General features: G+C 56.0%; 1 protein-coding gene across 2 annotated transcripts; it reads left to right on the top strand.

Annotated features, from left to right (window-relative positions):
- Positions 1 to 417: 417 nt before the first annotated feature.
- LOC144678185 (cell cycle checkpoint control protein RAD9A-like) lies at positions 418 to 12,234 on the top strand. 2 transcript variants are annotated; one of them, XM_078538060.1, is made up of 7 exons: positions 418 to 513; positions 773 to 879; positions 1,988 to 2,094; positions 2,236 to 2,300; positions 3,939 to 4,046; positions 9,157 to 9,421; positions 11,910 to 12,234. In XM_078538060.1, the coding sequence occupies exons 1-7, from the start codon at positions 473 to 475 to the stop codon at positions 12,018 to 12,020; spliced, it is 804 nt and encodes a 267-aa protein (XP_078394186.1). In that variant the 5' UTR covers positions 418 to 472; the 3' UTR covers positions 12,021 to 12,234. The 2 variants fall into 2 exon arrangements, with proteins under 2 accessions (XP_078394186.1, XP_078394185.1); XM_078538059.1 differs by having other exon boundaries at positions 11,907 to 12,234.
- Positions 12,235 to 15,792: the final 3,558 nt, after the last annotated feature.

The raw sequence follows: 15,792 nt of genomic DNA, 5'->3' as shown, positions 1-15,792 counted from the left end.
CTGGGCTAGAGAGCCCAGAACACGGGTCTCAGTCTCGGGGGGTAAAATGGGGTGTGGGGTGGGGAGGGGGCCATTTTGGACAGGGATGAGGAGAAACGTCTTGTCTCGGAGGCTGGGAATTCTCCCCACCGCAGAGAGAGCCGCGGACGCTCGGGCCCGGAGTCGGTCCGAGACCGAGATGGAGAGAGAGGGAATCACGGGATGTGGGGAGAGAGAGAAAGAGAGAGTGGGAAGGGAGGGATTGAGGGAGAAGACCGGCCACGGTGGCATTGAACGGTGGAGCAGGCTGGAGGGGCTGAATGGCCTCCTCCTCTCGCTCCTGGTTTCTGTGCGCTATACGCCTGCCCGGCGGCTGCTGCTGCTCCCCTGGTTTAATTGGTCCTGTTTCCGGTTCGTTCCCCCCTCTCCTTCAGGCATTACAAAGACGCACAACCTGTCAATCCAAGACTGTGAGACTCTCCAGGCGGTCTACATGAAGGAGGCTTGTCCCAACATGCTACGGGCGCAACCCAAGTGAGTATTGGGAGCGGCGCTGAGGGTCGGGGGGAGGTACGGGTGGGATGGTGTGGTGGTGGTGGTGGTGGGGGAGAGGCCTGGTGTGACCGTCCGTTCGCTAGGACCAGGCCGGGGTACAGAGCGCGCTGGGCGGAGGCCTCCTGCCCCCGCAGATTTGGAAGGATGGGGATGGGTGGTGAGGGTGAGGGGTCGGCTGGGTCACATCCTGCTCCTTGGCTCTCAGCGCTCACTGGCTCTGCCCTCGCCCGGTTTCCAGGTTACTCACCGACACCGTGGTCCATTTCCCGACCAACCTGGAAGAGGTGACGCTCGATGTCAAAGCCAGGAGGGTGACCTTCAGGAACTACATCGAACCAGATTCAGGTGAGGGCCACTCGCTGTGTCACTCTACTGAGTCACTGTTTACTCTGCAGGGTCAGGGTCACTCACTGTGTCACTGTACAGAGTCACTGTTTAATCAGGGTAAGGATCACTCACTGTGTAACTGTACAAAGTCACTGTTTATTCAGGGTAAGGATCACTCACTGTGTAACTGTACAGAGTCACTGTTATTCAGGGTAAGGATCACTCACTGTGTCACTGTACAGAGTCACTGTTTATTCAGGGTAAGGATCACTCACTGTGTAACTGTACAGAGTCACTGTTTATTCAGGGTAAGGATCACTCACTGTGTCACTGTACAGAGTCACTGTTTATTCAGGGTAAGGATCACTCACTGTGTAACTGTACAGAGTCACTGTTTATTCAGGGTAAGGATCACTCACTGTGTCACTGTACAGAGTCACTGTTTATTCAGGGTAAGGGTCACTCACTCTGTAACTGTACAGAGTCACTGTTTATTCAGGGTAAGGATCACTCACTGTGTCACTGTACAGAGTCACTGTTTATTCAGGGTAAGGGTCACTCACTGTGTCACTGTACAGAGTCACTGTTTATTCAGGGTAAGGGTCACTCTGTGTAACTTACAGAGTCACTGTTTATTCAGGGTAAGGGTCACTCACTGTGTCACTGTACAGAGTCACTGTTTATTCAGGGTAAAGATCACTCACTGTGTCACTGGACAGAGTCACTGTTTATTCAGGGTAAAGATCACTCACTGTGTCACTGTACAGGGTCACTGTTTATTCAGGGTAAAGATCACTCACTGTGTCACTGTACAGAGTCACTGTTTATTCAGGGTAAGGGTCACTCACTGTGTCACTGTACAGAGTCACTGTTTATTCAGGGTAAGGATCACTCACTGTGTCACTGTACAGAGTCACTGTTTATTCAGGGTAAGGATCACTCACTGTGTCACTGTACAGAGTCACTGTTTATTCAGGTAAGTGTCACTCACTGTGTCACTGTACAGAGTCACTGTTTAATCGAGGGTGTGTCTTTGAATGATATGTGTGTGACACTGCTGGTGTGTCTTGTGCTTTGGAGGAACTCTGCATGGCCTTGATGATGTTTCTCCCTGTCCTGTTTCCAGACCCCAAGAAGATGATGTTGACGGAGTTGGCTCTCACGCCTCAGGAGTTTGATGAATTTTGTGTCCAGGAGGAGTCGGAGATAACGTTCTGTTTGAAGGAGCTGCGGGTAAGGGAGGGTCTGCGCGGCGCTGCGGCCACGGTGACCAGGGCAGTGCCCGGTGGGCAGGAGCAGGCTCCCTCTTCAGGTGAATTGCGTTGCGGCTGTGCCAGGCATCCGGACCTTTCACTCTCTCAATTTTCTCCACAGGGTCTCCTGGGATTTGCAGAGGCCTCAGCCCTCCCTCTGACCGTCCACTTCAAAGGCCCAGGCAGGTGAGCCCCGGAGCACAGGCACAGAGAAACCTGCCTTCACCCACCCTTCCACCATCGTGGCCGCTCCACACCTTGAAAGACCGCTCTGTCCCCTCTCCCTCCCCGAGCATCACTCTGTCCCCCTCTCACCTCCCCTTCCCCCTCCCCCTCCCCGAGCGTCACTCTGTCCCCCTCTCACCTCCCCTTCCCCCTCCCCGAGCGTCACTCTGTCCCCCTCTCACCGCCCCCTCTCCCTCCCCCTCCCCGAGCGTCACTCTGTCCCCCTCCCCCTCCCCGAGCGTCACTCTGTCCCCCTCTCACCTCCCCCTCCCCGAGCGTCACTCTGTCCCCCTCTCACCGCCCCCTCTCCCTCCCCCTCCCCGAGCGTCACTCTGTCCCCCTCCCCCTCCCCGAGCGTCACTCTGTCCCCCTCTCACCTCCCCCTCCCCGAGCGTCACTCTGTCCCCCTCCCCCTCCCCGAGCGTCACTCTGTCCCCCTCCCCCTCCCCGAGCGTCACTCTGTCCCCCTCTCACCTCCCCCTCCCCGAGCGTCACTCTGTCCCCCTCCCCCTCCCCGAGCGTCACTCTGTCCCCCTCTCACCCCCCCTCTCACCTCCCCCTCCCCAAGCATCACTCTGTCCCCCTCTCACCGCCCCCTCTCACCTCCCCCTCCCCGAGCGTCACTCTGTCCCCCTCCCCCTCCCCGAGCGTCACTCTGTCCCCCTCTCACCTCCCCCTCCCCGAGCGTCACTCTGTCCCCCTCTCACCTCCCCCTCCCCGAGCGTCACTCTGTCCCCCTCTCACCGCCCCCTCCCCCCGCCCCTGCCCCCACTCGCCCCCTCTCTCCATCCCCCACCCCGGCTCTCTCCCCCTGTCACCATCCCCCGCTCTCCCCCTCTCTCCATCCCCCACCCCCGCTCTCTCCCCCTGTCACCATCCCCCACTCCCGCTCTCCCCCCTCTCTCCATCCCCCGTCCCCGCTCTCCCCCCCTCTCTCCACCCCCCACCCCCGCTCTCCCCCCTCTCTCCACCCCCCATCCCCACTCTCTCCCCTCTCTCCACCCCCCGCCCCCGCTCTCCCCCCTCTCCACCCCCCGCCCCCGCTCTCCCCCTCTCTCCACCCCCCACTCCCGCTCTACCCCCCTCTCCAGCCCCCACCCCCGCTCTCCATCCCCCACCCCCGCTCTCCCCCCTCTCTCCATCCCCCACCCCCGCTCTCCCCCCTCTCTCCATCCCCCACCCCCACTCTCCCCCCTCTCTCCACCCCCCACCCCCGCTCTCTCCCCTCTCTCCACCCCCCACCCCCACTCTCTCCCCTCTCTCCACCCCCCACCCCCGCTCTCCCCCCTCTCCATCCCCCGCCCCCGCTCTCCCCCCTCTCCATCCCCCGCCCCCGCTCTCCCCCGCTCTCCCCTCTCTCCATCCCTGCTCTCCCTCTCTATAGTCTGCCTCTGTTGACGATAGATGAGGGGGGTGTTGCGTTATTTTGTGCGTGACGGAGAGCGGGGCGGTGAGGGAGGTTGGGGGAGTTTGTCTGACCAGCCGGCACTGCGCCGGAGAGGCGGGGAGCGCGGCAGGAGCCGAGGGCGGGGTGGGGGCCGGTGTGGGTGGGACCGGATTCCTCGGAGGGATTCTAACGCAGCTTCCGCCCTTCCACAGCCCGGCCATCTTCAGCCTGCAGGAGACGGTCCTGGAGGTGAACTTTGTCCTGGCCACACTGGCAGACGCCGACTCCCAGAGCGCGCACCAGGCCGCCGGAGGTAACAGGTACGTTCGCCTGGGGAGACGCGTCGGACCGGAGAGAGGGCTAGAAACGCTCGGCAGGTCCGGAAGCATCTGCCGAGAGAGAGAGAGAGAGTTAACGTTTCGGCTCCGAGACGTTATAGGAGGAGCAGGAGGGAGGCCATTCAGCCCCTCGAGCCTGCTCCCCTGTTCAGTAAGATCGCGGCTGCCTGAACTCCACTTTCCTCCCCCCACCCCCCCATAACCCTCGACCCCCCTCCCCCGGTCGAACAGAAACCTGTCTAACTCAGCCTTGAATATATTCACTGACCCTGCCCCCACTGCTCTCTGGGGGGGGAGAGAGAATCCCACAGACTCACGACCCTCCGAGAGAGGAAATTCCTCCTCGTCTCCGTCTTCAATGGGAGACCCCTCATTCTGAAACTGTGGCCCCACCCCCCCCTCGTTCTAGATTCCCCCCCACGAAGGGGAAAACGTCCTCTCAGCATCCACCCTGTCAAACCCCCCTCCCTCCCTCCCTCCAGAATCTGATATGTTTCAATAAGACCACTCCTCGTTCTTCCAAACTCCAATGGGTATGGTGCCCTGAGCAGATCGATAATCAGAGCTGGGAAGACCTGAGAGGTTTTGGAGGAGCAGAGAGGCAGTAGAAGGCTGGGAGGTAAGGAAGGGTCAAAGTGAGGGAAGCAGGGGGAGGCCATTCAGTCCCTCGAGACAGCTGCGATCTTCACCAAGGTCAAGACCGATCTGTGGCCTCAACTTCCTCCGAAAGTCCAATCCCTGAGTTACCTCCGTGTCCAAGAATCTCCCCATCTCAGTCCTGAATGATGACTGAGCATCCGAGGCTCTCCGGGGCACAGAATTCCACAGATTCTAAACCCTCCGAGTGGAGACGTTTTGCAGGATCTCCGTCCGAAATGGCCGAGCACTTATCCCGAGAATCTGACCCCATGTTCTTGACTCTCCGGCCCAGGGGATGAAACGAACTGTCAGTATCTCGAGAGAGAGAGAGAGAGAGAGACTGAGACACACCAGTCAGTGTACAGATATCTCCCTGAGAGAGAGGGACTGAGAGACACCAGTCAGTGTACAGATATCTCCCTGAGAGAGAGAGGGGACTGAGAGACACCAGTCAGTGTAAAGATATCTCCCTGAGAGAGAGAGGGGACTGAGAGACACCAGTCAGTGTACAGATATCTCCCTGAGAGAGAGAGGGGACTGAGAGACACCAGTCAGTGTACAGATATCCCCCTGAGAGAGAGAGGGGACTGAGAGACACCAGTCAGTGTACAGATATCTCCCTGAGAGAGAGAGGGGACTAAGAGACACCAGTCAGTGTACAGATATCCCCCTGAGAGAGAGAGGGGACTGAGAGACACCAGTCAGTGTACAGATATCTCCCTGAGAGAGAGAGGGGACTGAGAGACACCAGTCAGTGTACAGATATCTCCCTGAGAGAGAGGGGACTGAGAGACACCAGTCAGTATGCAGATATCTCCCCGAGAGAGAGGGACTGAGAGACACCATTCAGTGTACAGATATCTCCCTGAGAGAGAGAGGGACTGAGAGACACCAGTCAGTGTACAGATACCTCCCTGAGAGAGAGGGTCTGAGAGACACCAGTCAGTGTACAGATATCTCCCTGAGAGAGAGGGACTGAGAAACACCAGTCAGTGTACAGATATCTCCCTGAGAGAGAGAGGGGACTGAGAGACACCAGTCAGTGTACAGATATCTCCCTGAGAGAGAGGGACTGAGAGACACCAGTCAGTGTACAGATATCTCCCTGAGAGAGAGGGGACTGAGAGACACCAGTCAGTGTACAGATATCTCCCTGAGAGAGAGGGGACTGAGAGACACCAGTCAGTGTACAGATATCTCCCTGAGAGAGAGAGAGGGACTGAGAGACACCAGTCAGTGTACAGATATCTCCCTGAGAGAGAGGGGGACTGAGAGACACCAGTCAGTGTACAGATATCTCCCTGAGAGAGAGAGGGACTGAGAGACACCAGTCAGTGTACAGATATCTCCCTGAGAGAGAGAGAGGGGACTGAGAGACACCAGTCACTGTACAGATATCTCCCTGAGAGAGAGAGAGGACTGAGAGACACCAGTCAGTGTACAGATATCTCCCTGAGAGAGAGAGGGACTGAGAGACACCAGTCAGTGTACAGATATCTCCCTGAGAGAGAGAGAGGGGACTGAGAGAAACCAGTCAGTGTCCAGATATCTCCCTTCGAGAGAGAGAGGGACTGAGAGACACCAGTCAGTGTACAGATATCTCCTTGAGAGAGAGAGAGAGAGGGGACTGAGAGACACCAGTCAGTGTACAGATATCTCCCTGAGAGAGAGGGGACTGAGAGACCCCAGTCAGTGTACAGATATCTCCCTGAGAGAGAGGGGACTGAGAGACACCAGTCAGTGTACAGATATCTCCCTGAGAGAGAGAGGGACTGAGAGACACCAGTCAGTGTACAGATATCTCCCTGAGAGAGAGAGGGGACTGAGAGACACCAGTCAGTGTACAGATATCTCCCTGAGAGAGAGGGACTGAGAGACACCAGTCAGTGTACAGATATCTCACTGAGAGAGAGGGGACTGAGAGACACCAGTCAGTGTACAGATATCTCCCTGAGAGAGAGAGGGGACTGAGAGACAACAGTCAGTGTACAGATATCTCCCTGAGAGAGAGGGACTGAGAGACACCAGTCAGTGTACAGATATCTCCCTGAGAGAGAGAGGGACTGAGAGACACCAGTCAGTGTACAGATATCTCCCTGAGAGAGAGAGGGGACTGAGAGACACCAGTCAGTGTACAGATATCTCCCTGAGAGAGAGGGGACTGAGAGACACCATTCAGTGTACAGATATCTCCCTGAGAGAGAGAGGGTCTGAGAGACACCAGTCAGTGTACAGATATCTCCCTGAGAGAGAGGGGACTGAGAGACACCAGTCAGTGTACAGATATCTCCCTGAGAGAGAGAGAGGGGACTGATAGACACCAGTCAGTGTATAGATATCTCCCTGAGAGAGAGAGAGGGGACTGAGAGACACCAGTCAGTGTACAGATATCTCCCTGAGAGAGAGGGACTGAGAGACACCAGTCAGTGTACAGATATCTCCCTGAGAGAGAGGGACTGAGAGACACCAGTCAGTGTACAGATATCTCCCTGAGAGAGAGAGAGGGACTGAGAGACACCAGTCAGTGTACAGATATCTCCCTGAGAGAGAGAGAGAGGGACTGAGAGACACCAGTCAGTGTACAGATATCTCCCTGAGAGAGAGGGGACTGAGAGACACCAGTCAGTGTACAGATATCTCCCTGAGAGAGAGAGAGGGACTGAGAGACACCAGTCAGTGTACAGATATCTCCCTGAGAGAGAGAGAGAGGGACTGAGAGACACCAGTCAGTGTACAGATATCTCCCTGAGAGAGAGGGGACTGAGAGACACCAGTCAGTGTACAGATATCTCCCTGAGAGAGAGAGGGGACTGAGAGACACCAGTCAGTGTACAGATATCTCCCTGAGAGAGAGAGAGGGGGACTGAGAGACACCAGTCAGTGTACAGATATCTCCCTGAGAGAGAGAGAGGGACTGAGAGACACCAGTCAGTGTACAGATATCTCCCTGAGAGAGAGAGGGGACTGAGAGACACCAGTCAGTGTACAGATATCTCCCTGAGAGAGAGAGAGGGACTGAGAGACACCAGCCAGTGTACAGATATCTCCCTGAGAGAGAGGGGGACTGAGAGACACCAGTCAGTGTACAGATATCTCCCTGAGAGAGAGGGGACTGAGAGACACCAGTCAGTGTACAGATATCTCCCTGAGAGAGAGAGAGGGGACTGAGAGACACCAGTCAGTGTACAGATATCTCCCTGAGAGAGAGGGGACTGAGAGACACCAGTCAGTGTACAGATATCTCCCTGAGAGAGAGGGACTGAGAGACACCAGTCAGTGTACAGATATCTCCCTGAGAGAGAGAGAGGGACTGAGAGACACCAGCCAGTGTACAGATATCTCCCTGAGAGAGAGGGGGACTGAGAGACACCAGTCAGTGTACAGATATCTCCCTGAGAGAGAGGGGACTGAAAACACCAGTCAGTGTACAGATATCTCCCTGAGAGAGAGAGAGGGGACTGAGAGACACCAGTCAGTGTACAGATATCTCCCTGAGAGAGAGGGGACTGAGAGACACCAGTCAGTGTACAGATATCTCCCTGAGAGAGAGGGACTGAGAGACACCAGTCAGTGTACAGATATCTCCCTGAGAGAGAGAGAGGGACTGAGAGACACCAGTCAGTGTACAGATATCTCCCTGAGAGAGAGAGGGACCGAGAGACACCAGTCAGTGTACAGATATCTCCCTGAGAGAGAGAGGGGACTGAGAGACACCAGTCAGTGTACAGATATCTCCCTGAGAGAGAGGGGACTGAGAGACACCAGTCAGTGTACAGATATCTCCCTGAGAGAGAGGGGACTGAGAGACACCAGTCAGTGTACAGATATCTCCCTGAGAGAGAGGGGACTGAGAGACACCAGTCAGTGTACAGATATCTCCCTGAGAGAGAGAGGGACTGAGAGACACCAGTCAGTGTACAGATATCTCCCTGAGAGAGAGAGGGGACTGAGAGACACCAGTCAGTGTACAGATATCTCCCTGACAGAGAGAGGGGACTGAGAGACACCAGTCAGTGTACAGATATCTCCCTGAGAGAGAGGGACTGAGAGACACCAGTCAGTGTACAGATATCTCCCTGAGAGAGAGGGACTGAGAGACACCAGTCAGTGTACAGATATCTCCCTGAGAGAGAGGGACTGAGAGACACCAGTCAGTGTACAGATATCTCCCTGAGAGAGAGGGACTGAGAGACACCAGTCAGTGTACAGATATCTCCCTGAGAGAGAGAGGGACTGAGAGACACCAGTCAGTGTACAGATATCTCCCTGAGAGAGAGAGGGGACTGAGAGACACCAGTCTGTGTACAGATATCTCCCTGAGAGAGAGAGGGGACTGAGAGACACCAGTCCGTGTACCGTTGCGGCGTTGGGAAAGCAGGAACAGTGAGGTTTTCCTCTCTCAGGTGCTGCGCGTGTGAACAGCCTCCCTCAGCGCTGTCGCTTTTCTGCTCAGCCGACAGCCGGGGACCCATCGAGCCGACGACGACTTCATGAGCGAGGAAATCGACTCCTACATGATCGCCATGGAGACCAGCGCTATGGAAGAGATGCTGGCGGTGGGGAACCAGACACCGGCCGACGAGGGGGACCCTCCCCCCAGCCCCACTTTCCCGCTGGCCCACCTGCCAAAGAGGCCCCACGGTGAACACCCAGCCCCCTTGCTCATCCCCGATGGGGAGGAAGAGGCCGAGGTGTCAGCGACCCCCCCGCACAAGAAGGTAAACACCCGAGGCACAATCGCTGGGGGGAGGTCCGCACTGTCGGAGGGTCAGTACTGAGGGAGTGCCGCACTGTCGGAGGGTCAGTACTGAGGGAGTGCCGCACTGTCGGAGGGTCAGTACTGAGGGAGTGCCGCACTGTCGGAGGGTCAGTACTGAGGGAGCGCCGCACTGTCGGAGGGTCAGTACTGAGGGAGTGCCGCACTGTCGGAGGGTCAGTACTGAGGGAGTGCCGCACTGTCGGAGGGTCAGTACTGAGGGAGCGCCGCACTGTCGGAGGGTCAGTACTGAGGGAGCGCCGCACTGTCGGAGGGTCAGTACTGAGGGAGTGCCGCACTGTCGGAGGGTCAGTACTGAGGGAGTGCCGCACTCTCGGAGGGTCAGTACTGAGGGAGCGCCGCACTGTAGGAGGGTCAGTACTGAGGGAGTGCCGCACTGTCGGAGGGTCAGTACTGAGGGAGCGCCGCACTGTCGGAGGGTCAGTACTGAGGGAGTGCCGCACTGTCGGAGGGTCAGTACTGAGGGAACGCCGCACTGTCGGAGGGTCAGTACTGAGGGAGCGCCGCACTGTCAGAGGGTCAGTACTGAGGGAGCGCCGCACTGTCGGAGGGTCAGTACTGAGGGAGTGCCGCACTGTCGGAGGGTCAGTACTGAGGGAGTGCAGCACTGTCGGAGGGTCAGTACTGAGGGAGTGCTGCACTGTCGGAGGGTCAGTACTGAGGGAGTGCCGCACTGTCGGAGGGTCAGTGCTGAGGGAGCGCCACACTGTCGGAGGGTCAATGCTGAGGGAGTGTTGCACTGTCGGAGGGTCAGTACTGAGGGAGCGCCGCACTGTCGGAGGGTCAGTACTGAGGGAGTGCCGCACTGTCGGAGGGTCAGTACTGAGGGAGTGCCGCACTGTCAGAGGGTCAGTACTGAGGGAGCGCCGCACTGTCGGAGGGTCAGTACTGAGGGAGTGCCGCACTGTCAGAGGGTCAGTACTGAGGGAGCACCAACCACTTTGAGATGATTTAGGAGGAGATTGAATTGAGGCGTTGGAAATCCCGAGGGGGGTTTCCGATCGAGTGAACAAGGGGGAAGTGTTTCCAGTGACAGGAGGGTGGGGAAGCAGAGGGACGCGGGTTGAAGGGAATCGGGAAAAGGAGCAGAGGGGGAGATGAGGAGAATTGTTTATTTCCCACACACACAGCGAGTTGTTGTGATCTGGAAGGCGCTGTCTGGAAGGGCGGTGGGAGCAGATTCAATAGGGACCCTCGAAAGGGGCAATTGGAGAAATACTTGAAGGGGAAAAATTTACAGGGATACGGGGGGAGAGGAGGGGGAGAGAGCAGAGGGAGGAGTGTGGGATTAATTGGATAGATCTTTCAGAGAGCTGTGTGTGTGAGTGTGTGTGTGTCTGAGTGTGGGTGTCTGGGTGTGTGTGTCTGGGTGTGTGTGTGTGTCTGGGTGTGTGTGTGTGTCTGGGTGTGTGTGTGTGTCTGGGTGTGTGTGTGTGTGTATAGAGTGTGTGTCTGGGTGTGTGTGTGTGTCTGGGTGTGTGTGTGTGTCTGGGTGTGTGTGTGTGTCTGGGTGTGTGTGTGTGTCTGGGTGTGTGTGTAGAGTGTGTGTCTGGGTGTGTGTGTGTGTCTGGGTGTGTGTGTGTGTGTGTCTGGGTGTGTGTGTGTGTCTGGGTGTGTGGAGTGTGTGTGTGTGGAGTGTGTGTGTGTGGAGTGTGTGTGTGTGGAGTGTGTGTGTGTGTGGAGTGTGTGTGTGTGTGGAGTGTGTGTGTGTGTGTGTCTGACTGTGTGTGTGTGTGTGTCTGACTGTGTGTGTGTGTGTGTCTGACTGTGTGTGTGTGTGTCTGACTGTGTGTGTGTACACGTCTGACTGGGTGTGTGTACACGTCTGACGGTGTGTGTGCGTCTGGGTGTGTGTGCGTCTGGGTGTGTGTGCGTCTGGGTGTGTGTGCGTCTGGGTGTGTGTGCGTCTGGGTGTGTGTGCGTGTTGATCCGGACCGTTCTGAGTGAGCGCTCTCAGTCTGGGGGTGAGACCTCGGTGTCTTGTGTGTGTGGGATGGGGGAGGGGGGGTAAGGATTGTATTGTTTCGATTTGAAAAAAACTAATCCCCTTTTTTTCCCCTTATTCTCCTCGGCCCCCTCCCTCCCTCCCTCCCTCCCTCTGTCTGTCCCTCCCTCCCTCCCTCCGTCCCGCCCACCCTCCCTGTCTGTCCCTCCCTCCCTCCCTGTCTGTCCCTCCCTCCCTCCCTCTGTCCCTCCTTCCCTCCCTCTGTCCCTCCCTCCCTCTGTCCCTCCCTCCCTCTGTCCCTCCCTCCCTCTGTCCCTCCCTCCCTCTGTCCCTCCCTCCATCTGTCCCTCCCTCCGCCTGTCCCTCCCTCCCTCCCTCTGTCCCTCCCTCCCTCCCTCTGTCCCTCCCTCCCTCCCTCTGTCCCTCCCTCCCTCCGTCTCTCCCTCCATCCCTCCCCCCCCACTCCTTCCCTGCCCCCCAGCAGTTCCGCTCTCTGTTTTTTGGCTCGCTCCTGTCCCCCGCTGAGGGGAGCCGCCGGCCGCTGTCGGGCCACGAGGTGCTGGCGGAGGCCAGTGACAGCGATGGAGAGACGTGAAGGAGCAGCGCGGAGAGAGAGAGAGAGCGAGAGAGAGAGAGACGGGGTAACGGGGGGGGGGAGAGAGGGGCTGCTGGGACCCCCCACCCCGGTGAGGTGCAGTGTACCAGGGCCCCCAGCCCGGAGCAGGAGGAGCTGATCCCTGGGCCGCCGGTCCCGGCGCCCATGACTTTTTTATATATCGGAAACCCAATAAAACGGACGATGAAAACTCAGTTCGGGATGGCTGGAGTTTCCTGAACTGAACAAAGCCCTTCCCCCCCCCCCACCCCACCGCCTTCCTGCCCCTCCTGTTTCCCACCCCCTGCCCCCCACCCCCTCGCAGGGAGAACGAGGCGAGTTCCGGCTATTTCGCACGGCCGGCTATTTGACTGTGTGGGGCATCTCGGTCAAGCTCACTCATGAACGCGTTCAGGCTCACGTGCGCAAGGTTATCCTCGTGATTGAGAGTAAGAGTGTGAGACCGAGTGAGAAGTGTGTATGTTAGTGAGCGAGAGCCTGAGTGTGAGACTCTCATACGCGCACACTCATACGCGCTCTCACTCTCACACTATCGCACGCACGCAGGTGCTCTCTCGCGTGCGTTCTCTCTCGCAATCGCCCGCACGCTCATTCACTCTCCTCTCGCTCACACATGTGCACATACACGTGCACATATACACACATCCGTGCACATTTACAGACACACACACTCACATGCACATACACACAAGCACAAACACACATGCATCTATATACGTATACGCACACATATATGCGCACACTCACTCACTCATACGCACACATACTTTCACAGTCTTACTCTCACTCAGTACCTTCTCTCCCACTCTCTCTCACTGTCACACACACTGTCTCACTCTTACTCTCGCACACTCACATACACATTGTCTCACTCACTCACTCACTCAGTTATACACTCGCACGCTCATTCATTCACACCCTCGCACACTCACTTGCAGTCGCACACTCGCACTCTATTTCACTCGCACTCAGACTCTCACTAACTAACATACACACTTCTCACTCAGTCATACACCCTTACTCTCAATCACACACACACTTACAGTCTCCCACTCTTGCACTCAGTCATGCATTTTCATATTTACGCTCGCACACACTCTCACACTGTGTGCCACTCGCCCACCTCACTCAGACACTCGCTCTCACACTCCCACACATTCTGTCTCATGCTCACTCACTCATTCTCTGACTTACACTTGTTGCAATGAATTTCATAGATTCACCACTCTCTCTGGCTAAAGAAGTTTCTCCTCATCTCTGTTCTAAAAGATCTTCCCTTGACTCTGAGGCTGTGCCCTCGGGTCCTAGTCTCTCCTATTCATGGAAACATCTTCCCCCACGTCCCACTCTATCCAGGCCTTTCAGTATTCTGTAAGTTTCAATCAGATCCCCCTTCATCCTTCTAAACTCCATCGAGTATAGACCCAGAGTCCTCAAACGTTCCTCATATGTTAAGCCTTTCATTTCTGGGATCGTTCTCGTGAACCTCCTCTGGACCCTCTCCAGGGGCCAGCACATCCTTCCTGAGATACGGGGCCCAAAATTGCTCACGATATTCTAAATGCGGTCTGACCAGAGCCTTATAAAGCCTCAGCAGCACATCCCTGCTTTTATATTCTAGTCCTCTCGAAATAAATGCCAACATTGCATTTGCCTTCCTAACTACCAACTCAACCTGCAAGTTAACCTTAAGAGAATCCTGGACGAGGACTCCCAAGTCCCTTTGCACTCCAGATTTCTGAATTCTCTCCCCATTTAGAAAATAGTCTATGCCTCTATTCTTCCTACCAAAGTGCATGACCTCACACTTCCCCACGTTGTAACCCCCAGGGTCATGCTGTGGGGGACAAAAACATAAATTGCTGGAAAAACTCAGCAGCCTCTGTGGAGAGAGAGAGAGAGAGAAAGACCAGTTATCGTTTCGAGTCCGTATGACTCTTCTTCAGAACGGACTGGAAATGTGGACTCTCTTTCTCTCTCCACAGTTTTGCCAGCGATTTTTGTTTTTGTTTCAGGTTTCCAGCATCCGCAGTGTTTTGCTTTTGTCTTAATGCCCCAAGGGACCCGGGTTCGAATCCCGTCACGGGCAGATGGTGGTATTTGGATCCAATAAAAACCCGGAATTAAAAGCCTAACGATGACCGTTGTCATTAGTTGCAAAATCCCATCGAGCTCACGTTAAAGTGAAAACTGCTGTCCTTACCTGGTCTGGCCTGCATGTGACTTCAGGCCCACACTGAACTCTCAACTGCCCTCTGACACGGCCTAGCAAAAGAATGAAACCGGGCGGACCACCCGGCATCAAAGCTAGGCACCGGACGTGACAATGGCAATCTCAGCCCTGTCCACCCTGCAAAGTCCTCCTTGCTAACCATCTGGGGGACTGTGCCAAAATTGGGAGAGCTGTCTCACAAGACTAGACAAGCAACAGCCTGACATAGTCATCCCCACAGAATCGTACCTTACAGATAATGTCCCAGGCTCCACCATCACCATCCCTGGGTATGTCCTGTCCCACCGGCAGGACAGGCCCAGCAGAGGTGGCTGCACAGTGGGATACAGTCGGGAGGGAGTTACCCTGGGAGCCCTCAACATCGACTCCCCGACCCCATGAAGTCTCATGGCATCAGGTCAAACATGGGCAAGGAAACCTCCTGTTGACTACCATGTACCGCCCTCCCTCAGCTGATGAATCAGTGCCCCCTCCATGTTGAACACCACTTGGAGGGAGCACTGAGGGTGGTAAGGGTGCAGAATGTACTCTGGGTGGGGGAGACTTCAATGTCAATCAGCAAGAGTGTCTCGGTAGCACCACTACTGACCGAGCTGGCCGAGTCCTAAAGGACAGAGCGGCTAGACTGGGTCTGCGGCAGGTGGTGAGGGAACCAACAAGAGGGAAAAACATACTTGACCTCATCCTCACCAACCTGTCTGCCGCGGATGCATCTGCCCATGACAGTATCGGTAGGAGTGACCACCGCACAGTCGTTGTGGAGACAAAGTCCTGCCTTCACATCGTGTTGTGTGGCACTACCAATGTGCTAAATGGGATAGATTTCGAATAGATCTAGCAACTCAAGACTGGGCATCCATGAGGCGCTGTGGGCCATTGGCAGCAGTAGAATTGTACTCTAACATAATCTGTAACCTCATGGCCTGGCATATCCCCCACTCTACCATTACCACCAAGCCAGGGGATCAACCCTGGTTCAATGAAGAGTGCAGGGGGGCATGCCAGGAACAGCACCAGGCATACCTAAAAATGAGGTGTCAACCTGGTGAAGCTATAACACAGGACTACTTGCATGCCAAACAGCATAAGCAGCAAGTGATAGACAGAGCTAAGCGATCCCACAACCAACGGATCAGATCTAAGCTCTGCAGTCCTGCCACATCCAGTTGTGAATGGTGGTGGACAATTAAACAACTCACTGGAGGAGGAGGCTCCACAAATACCCCCATCCTCAATGATGGAGGAGCCCAGCACATCAGTGCAATAGATAAGGCTGAAGCATTTGCTACAATCTTCAGCCAGAAGCACTGAGTGGATGATCCATCTCAGCCTCCTCCGGAGGTCCCCAGCATCACAGATGCCAGTCTCCAGCCAATTCGATTCACCCCACGTGACATCAAGAAATGGCTGAAGGCACTGGATACTGCAAAAGCTATGGGCCCTGACAATATTCCGGCAATAGTACTGAAGACTTGTGCTCCAGAACTTGCCGCGCCCCTAGCCAAGCTGTTCCAGTAC

This window comes from Cetorhinus maximus, unplaced genomic scaffold (genome assembly GCF_964194155.1).
Source record: "Cetorhinus maximus unplaced genomic scaffold, sCetMax3.hap1.1 HAP1_SCAFFOLD_3754, whole genome shotgun sequence".
NCBI lineage: Eukaryota > Metazoa > Chordata > Chondrichthyes > Lamniformes > Cetorhinidae > Cetorhinus > Cetorhinus maximus.
This window is presented reverse-complemented; position numbering and strand designations above follow the sequence as displayed.

Excerpts from the sequence above, each read along its gene's own strand:
- LOC144678185 (XM_078538059.1), top strand. The coding sequence starts at position 473 with ATGAAGGAGGCTTGTCCCAACATGCTACGGGCGCAACCCAA. Across the intron at positions 880-1,987 it reads CTACATCGAACCAGATTCAG|ACCCCAAGAAGATGATGTTG; the intron begins GTGAGGGCCACT and ends TCCTGTTTCCAG. Across the intron at positions 2,301-3,938 it reads CACTTCAAAGGCCCAGGCAG|CCCGGCCATCTTCAGCCTGC; the intron begins GTGAGCCCCGGA and ends GCCCTTCCACAG.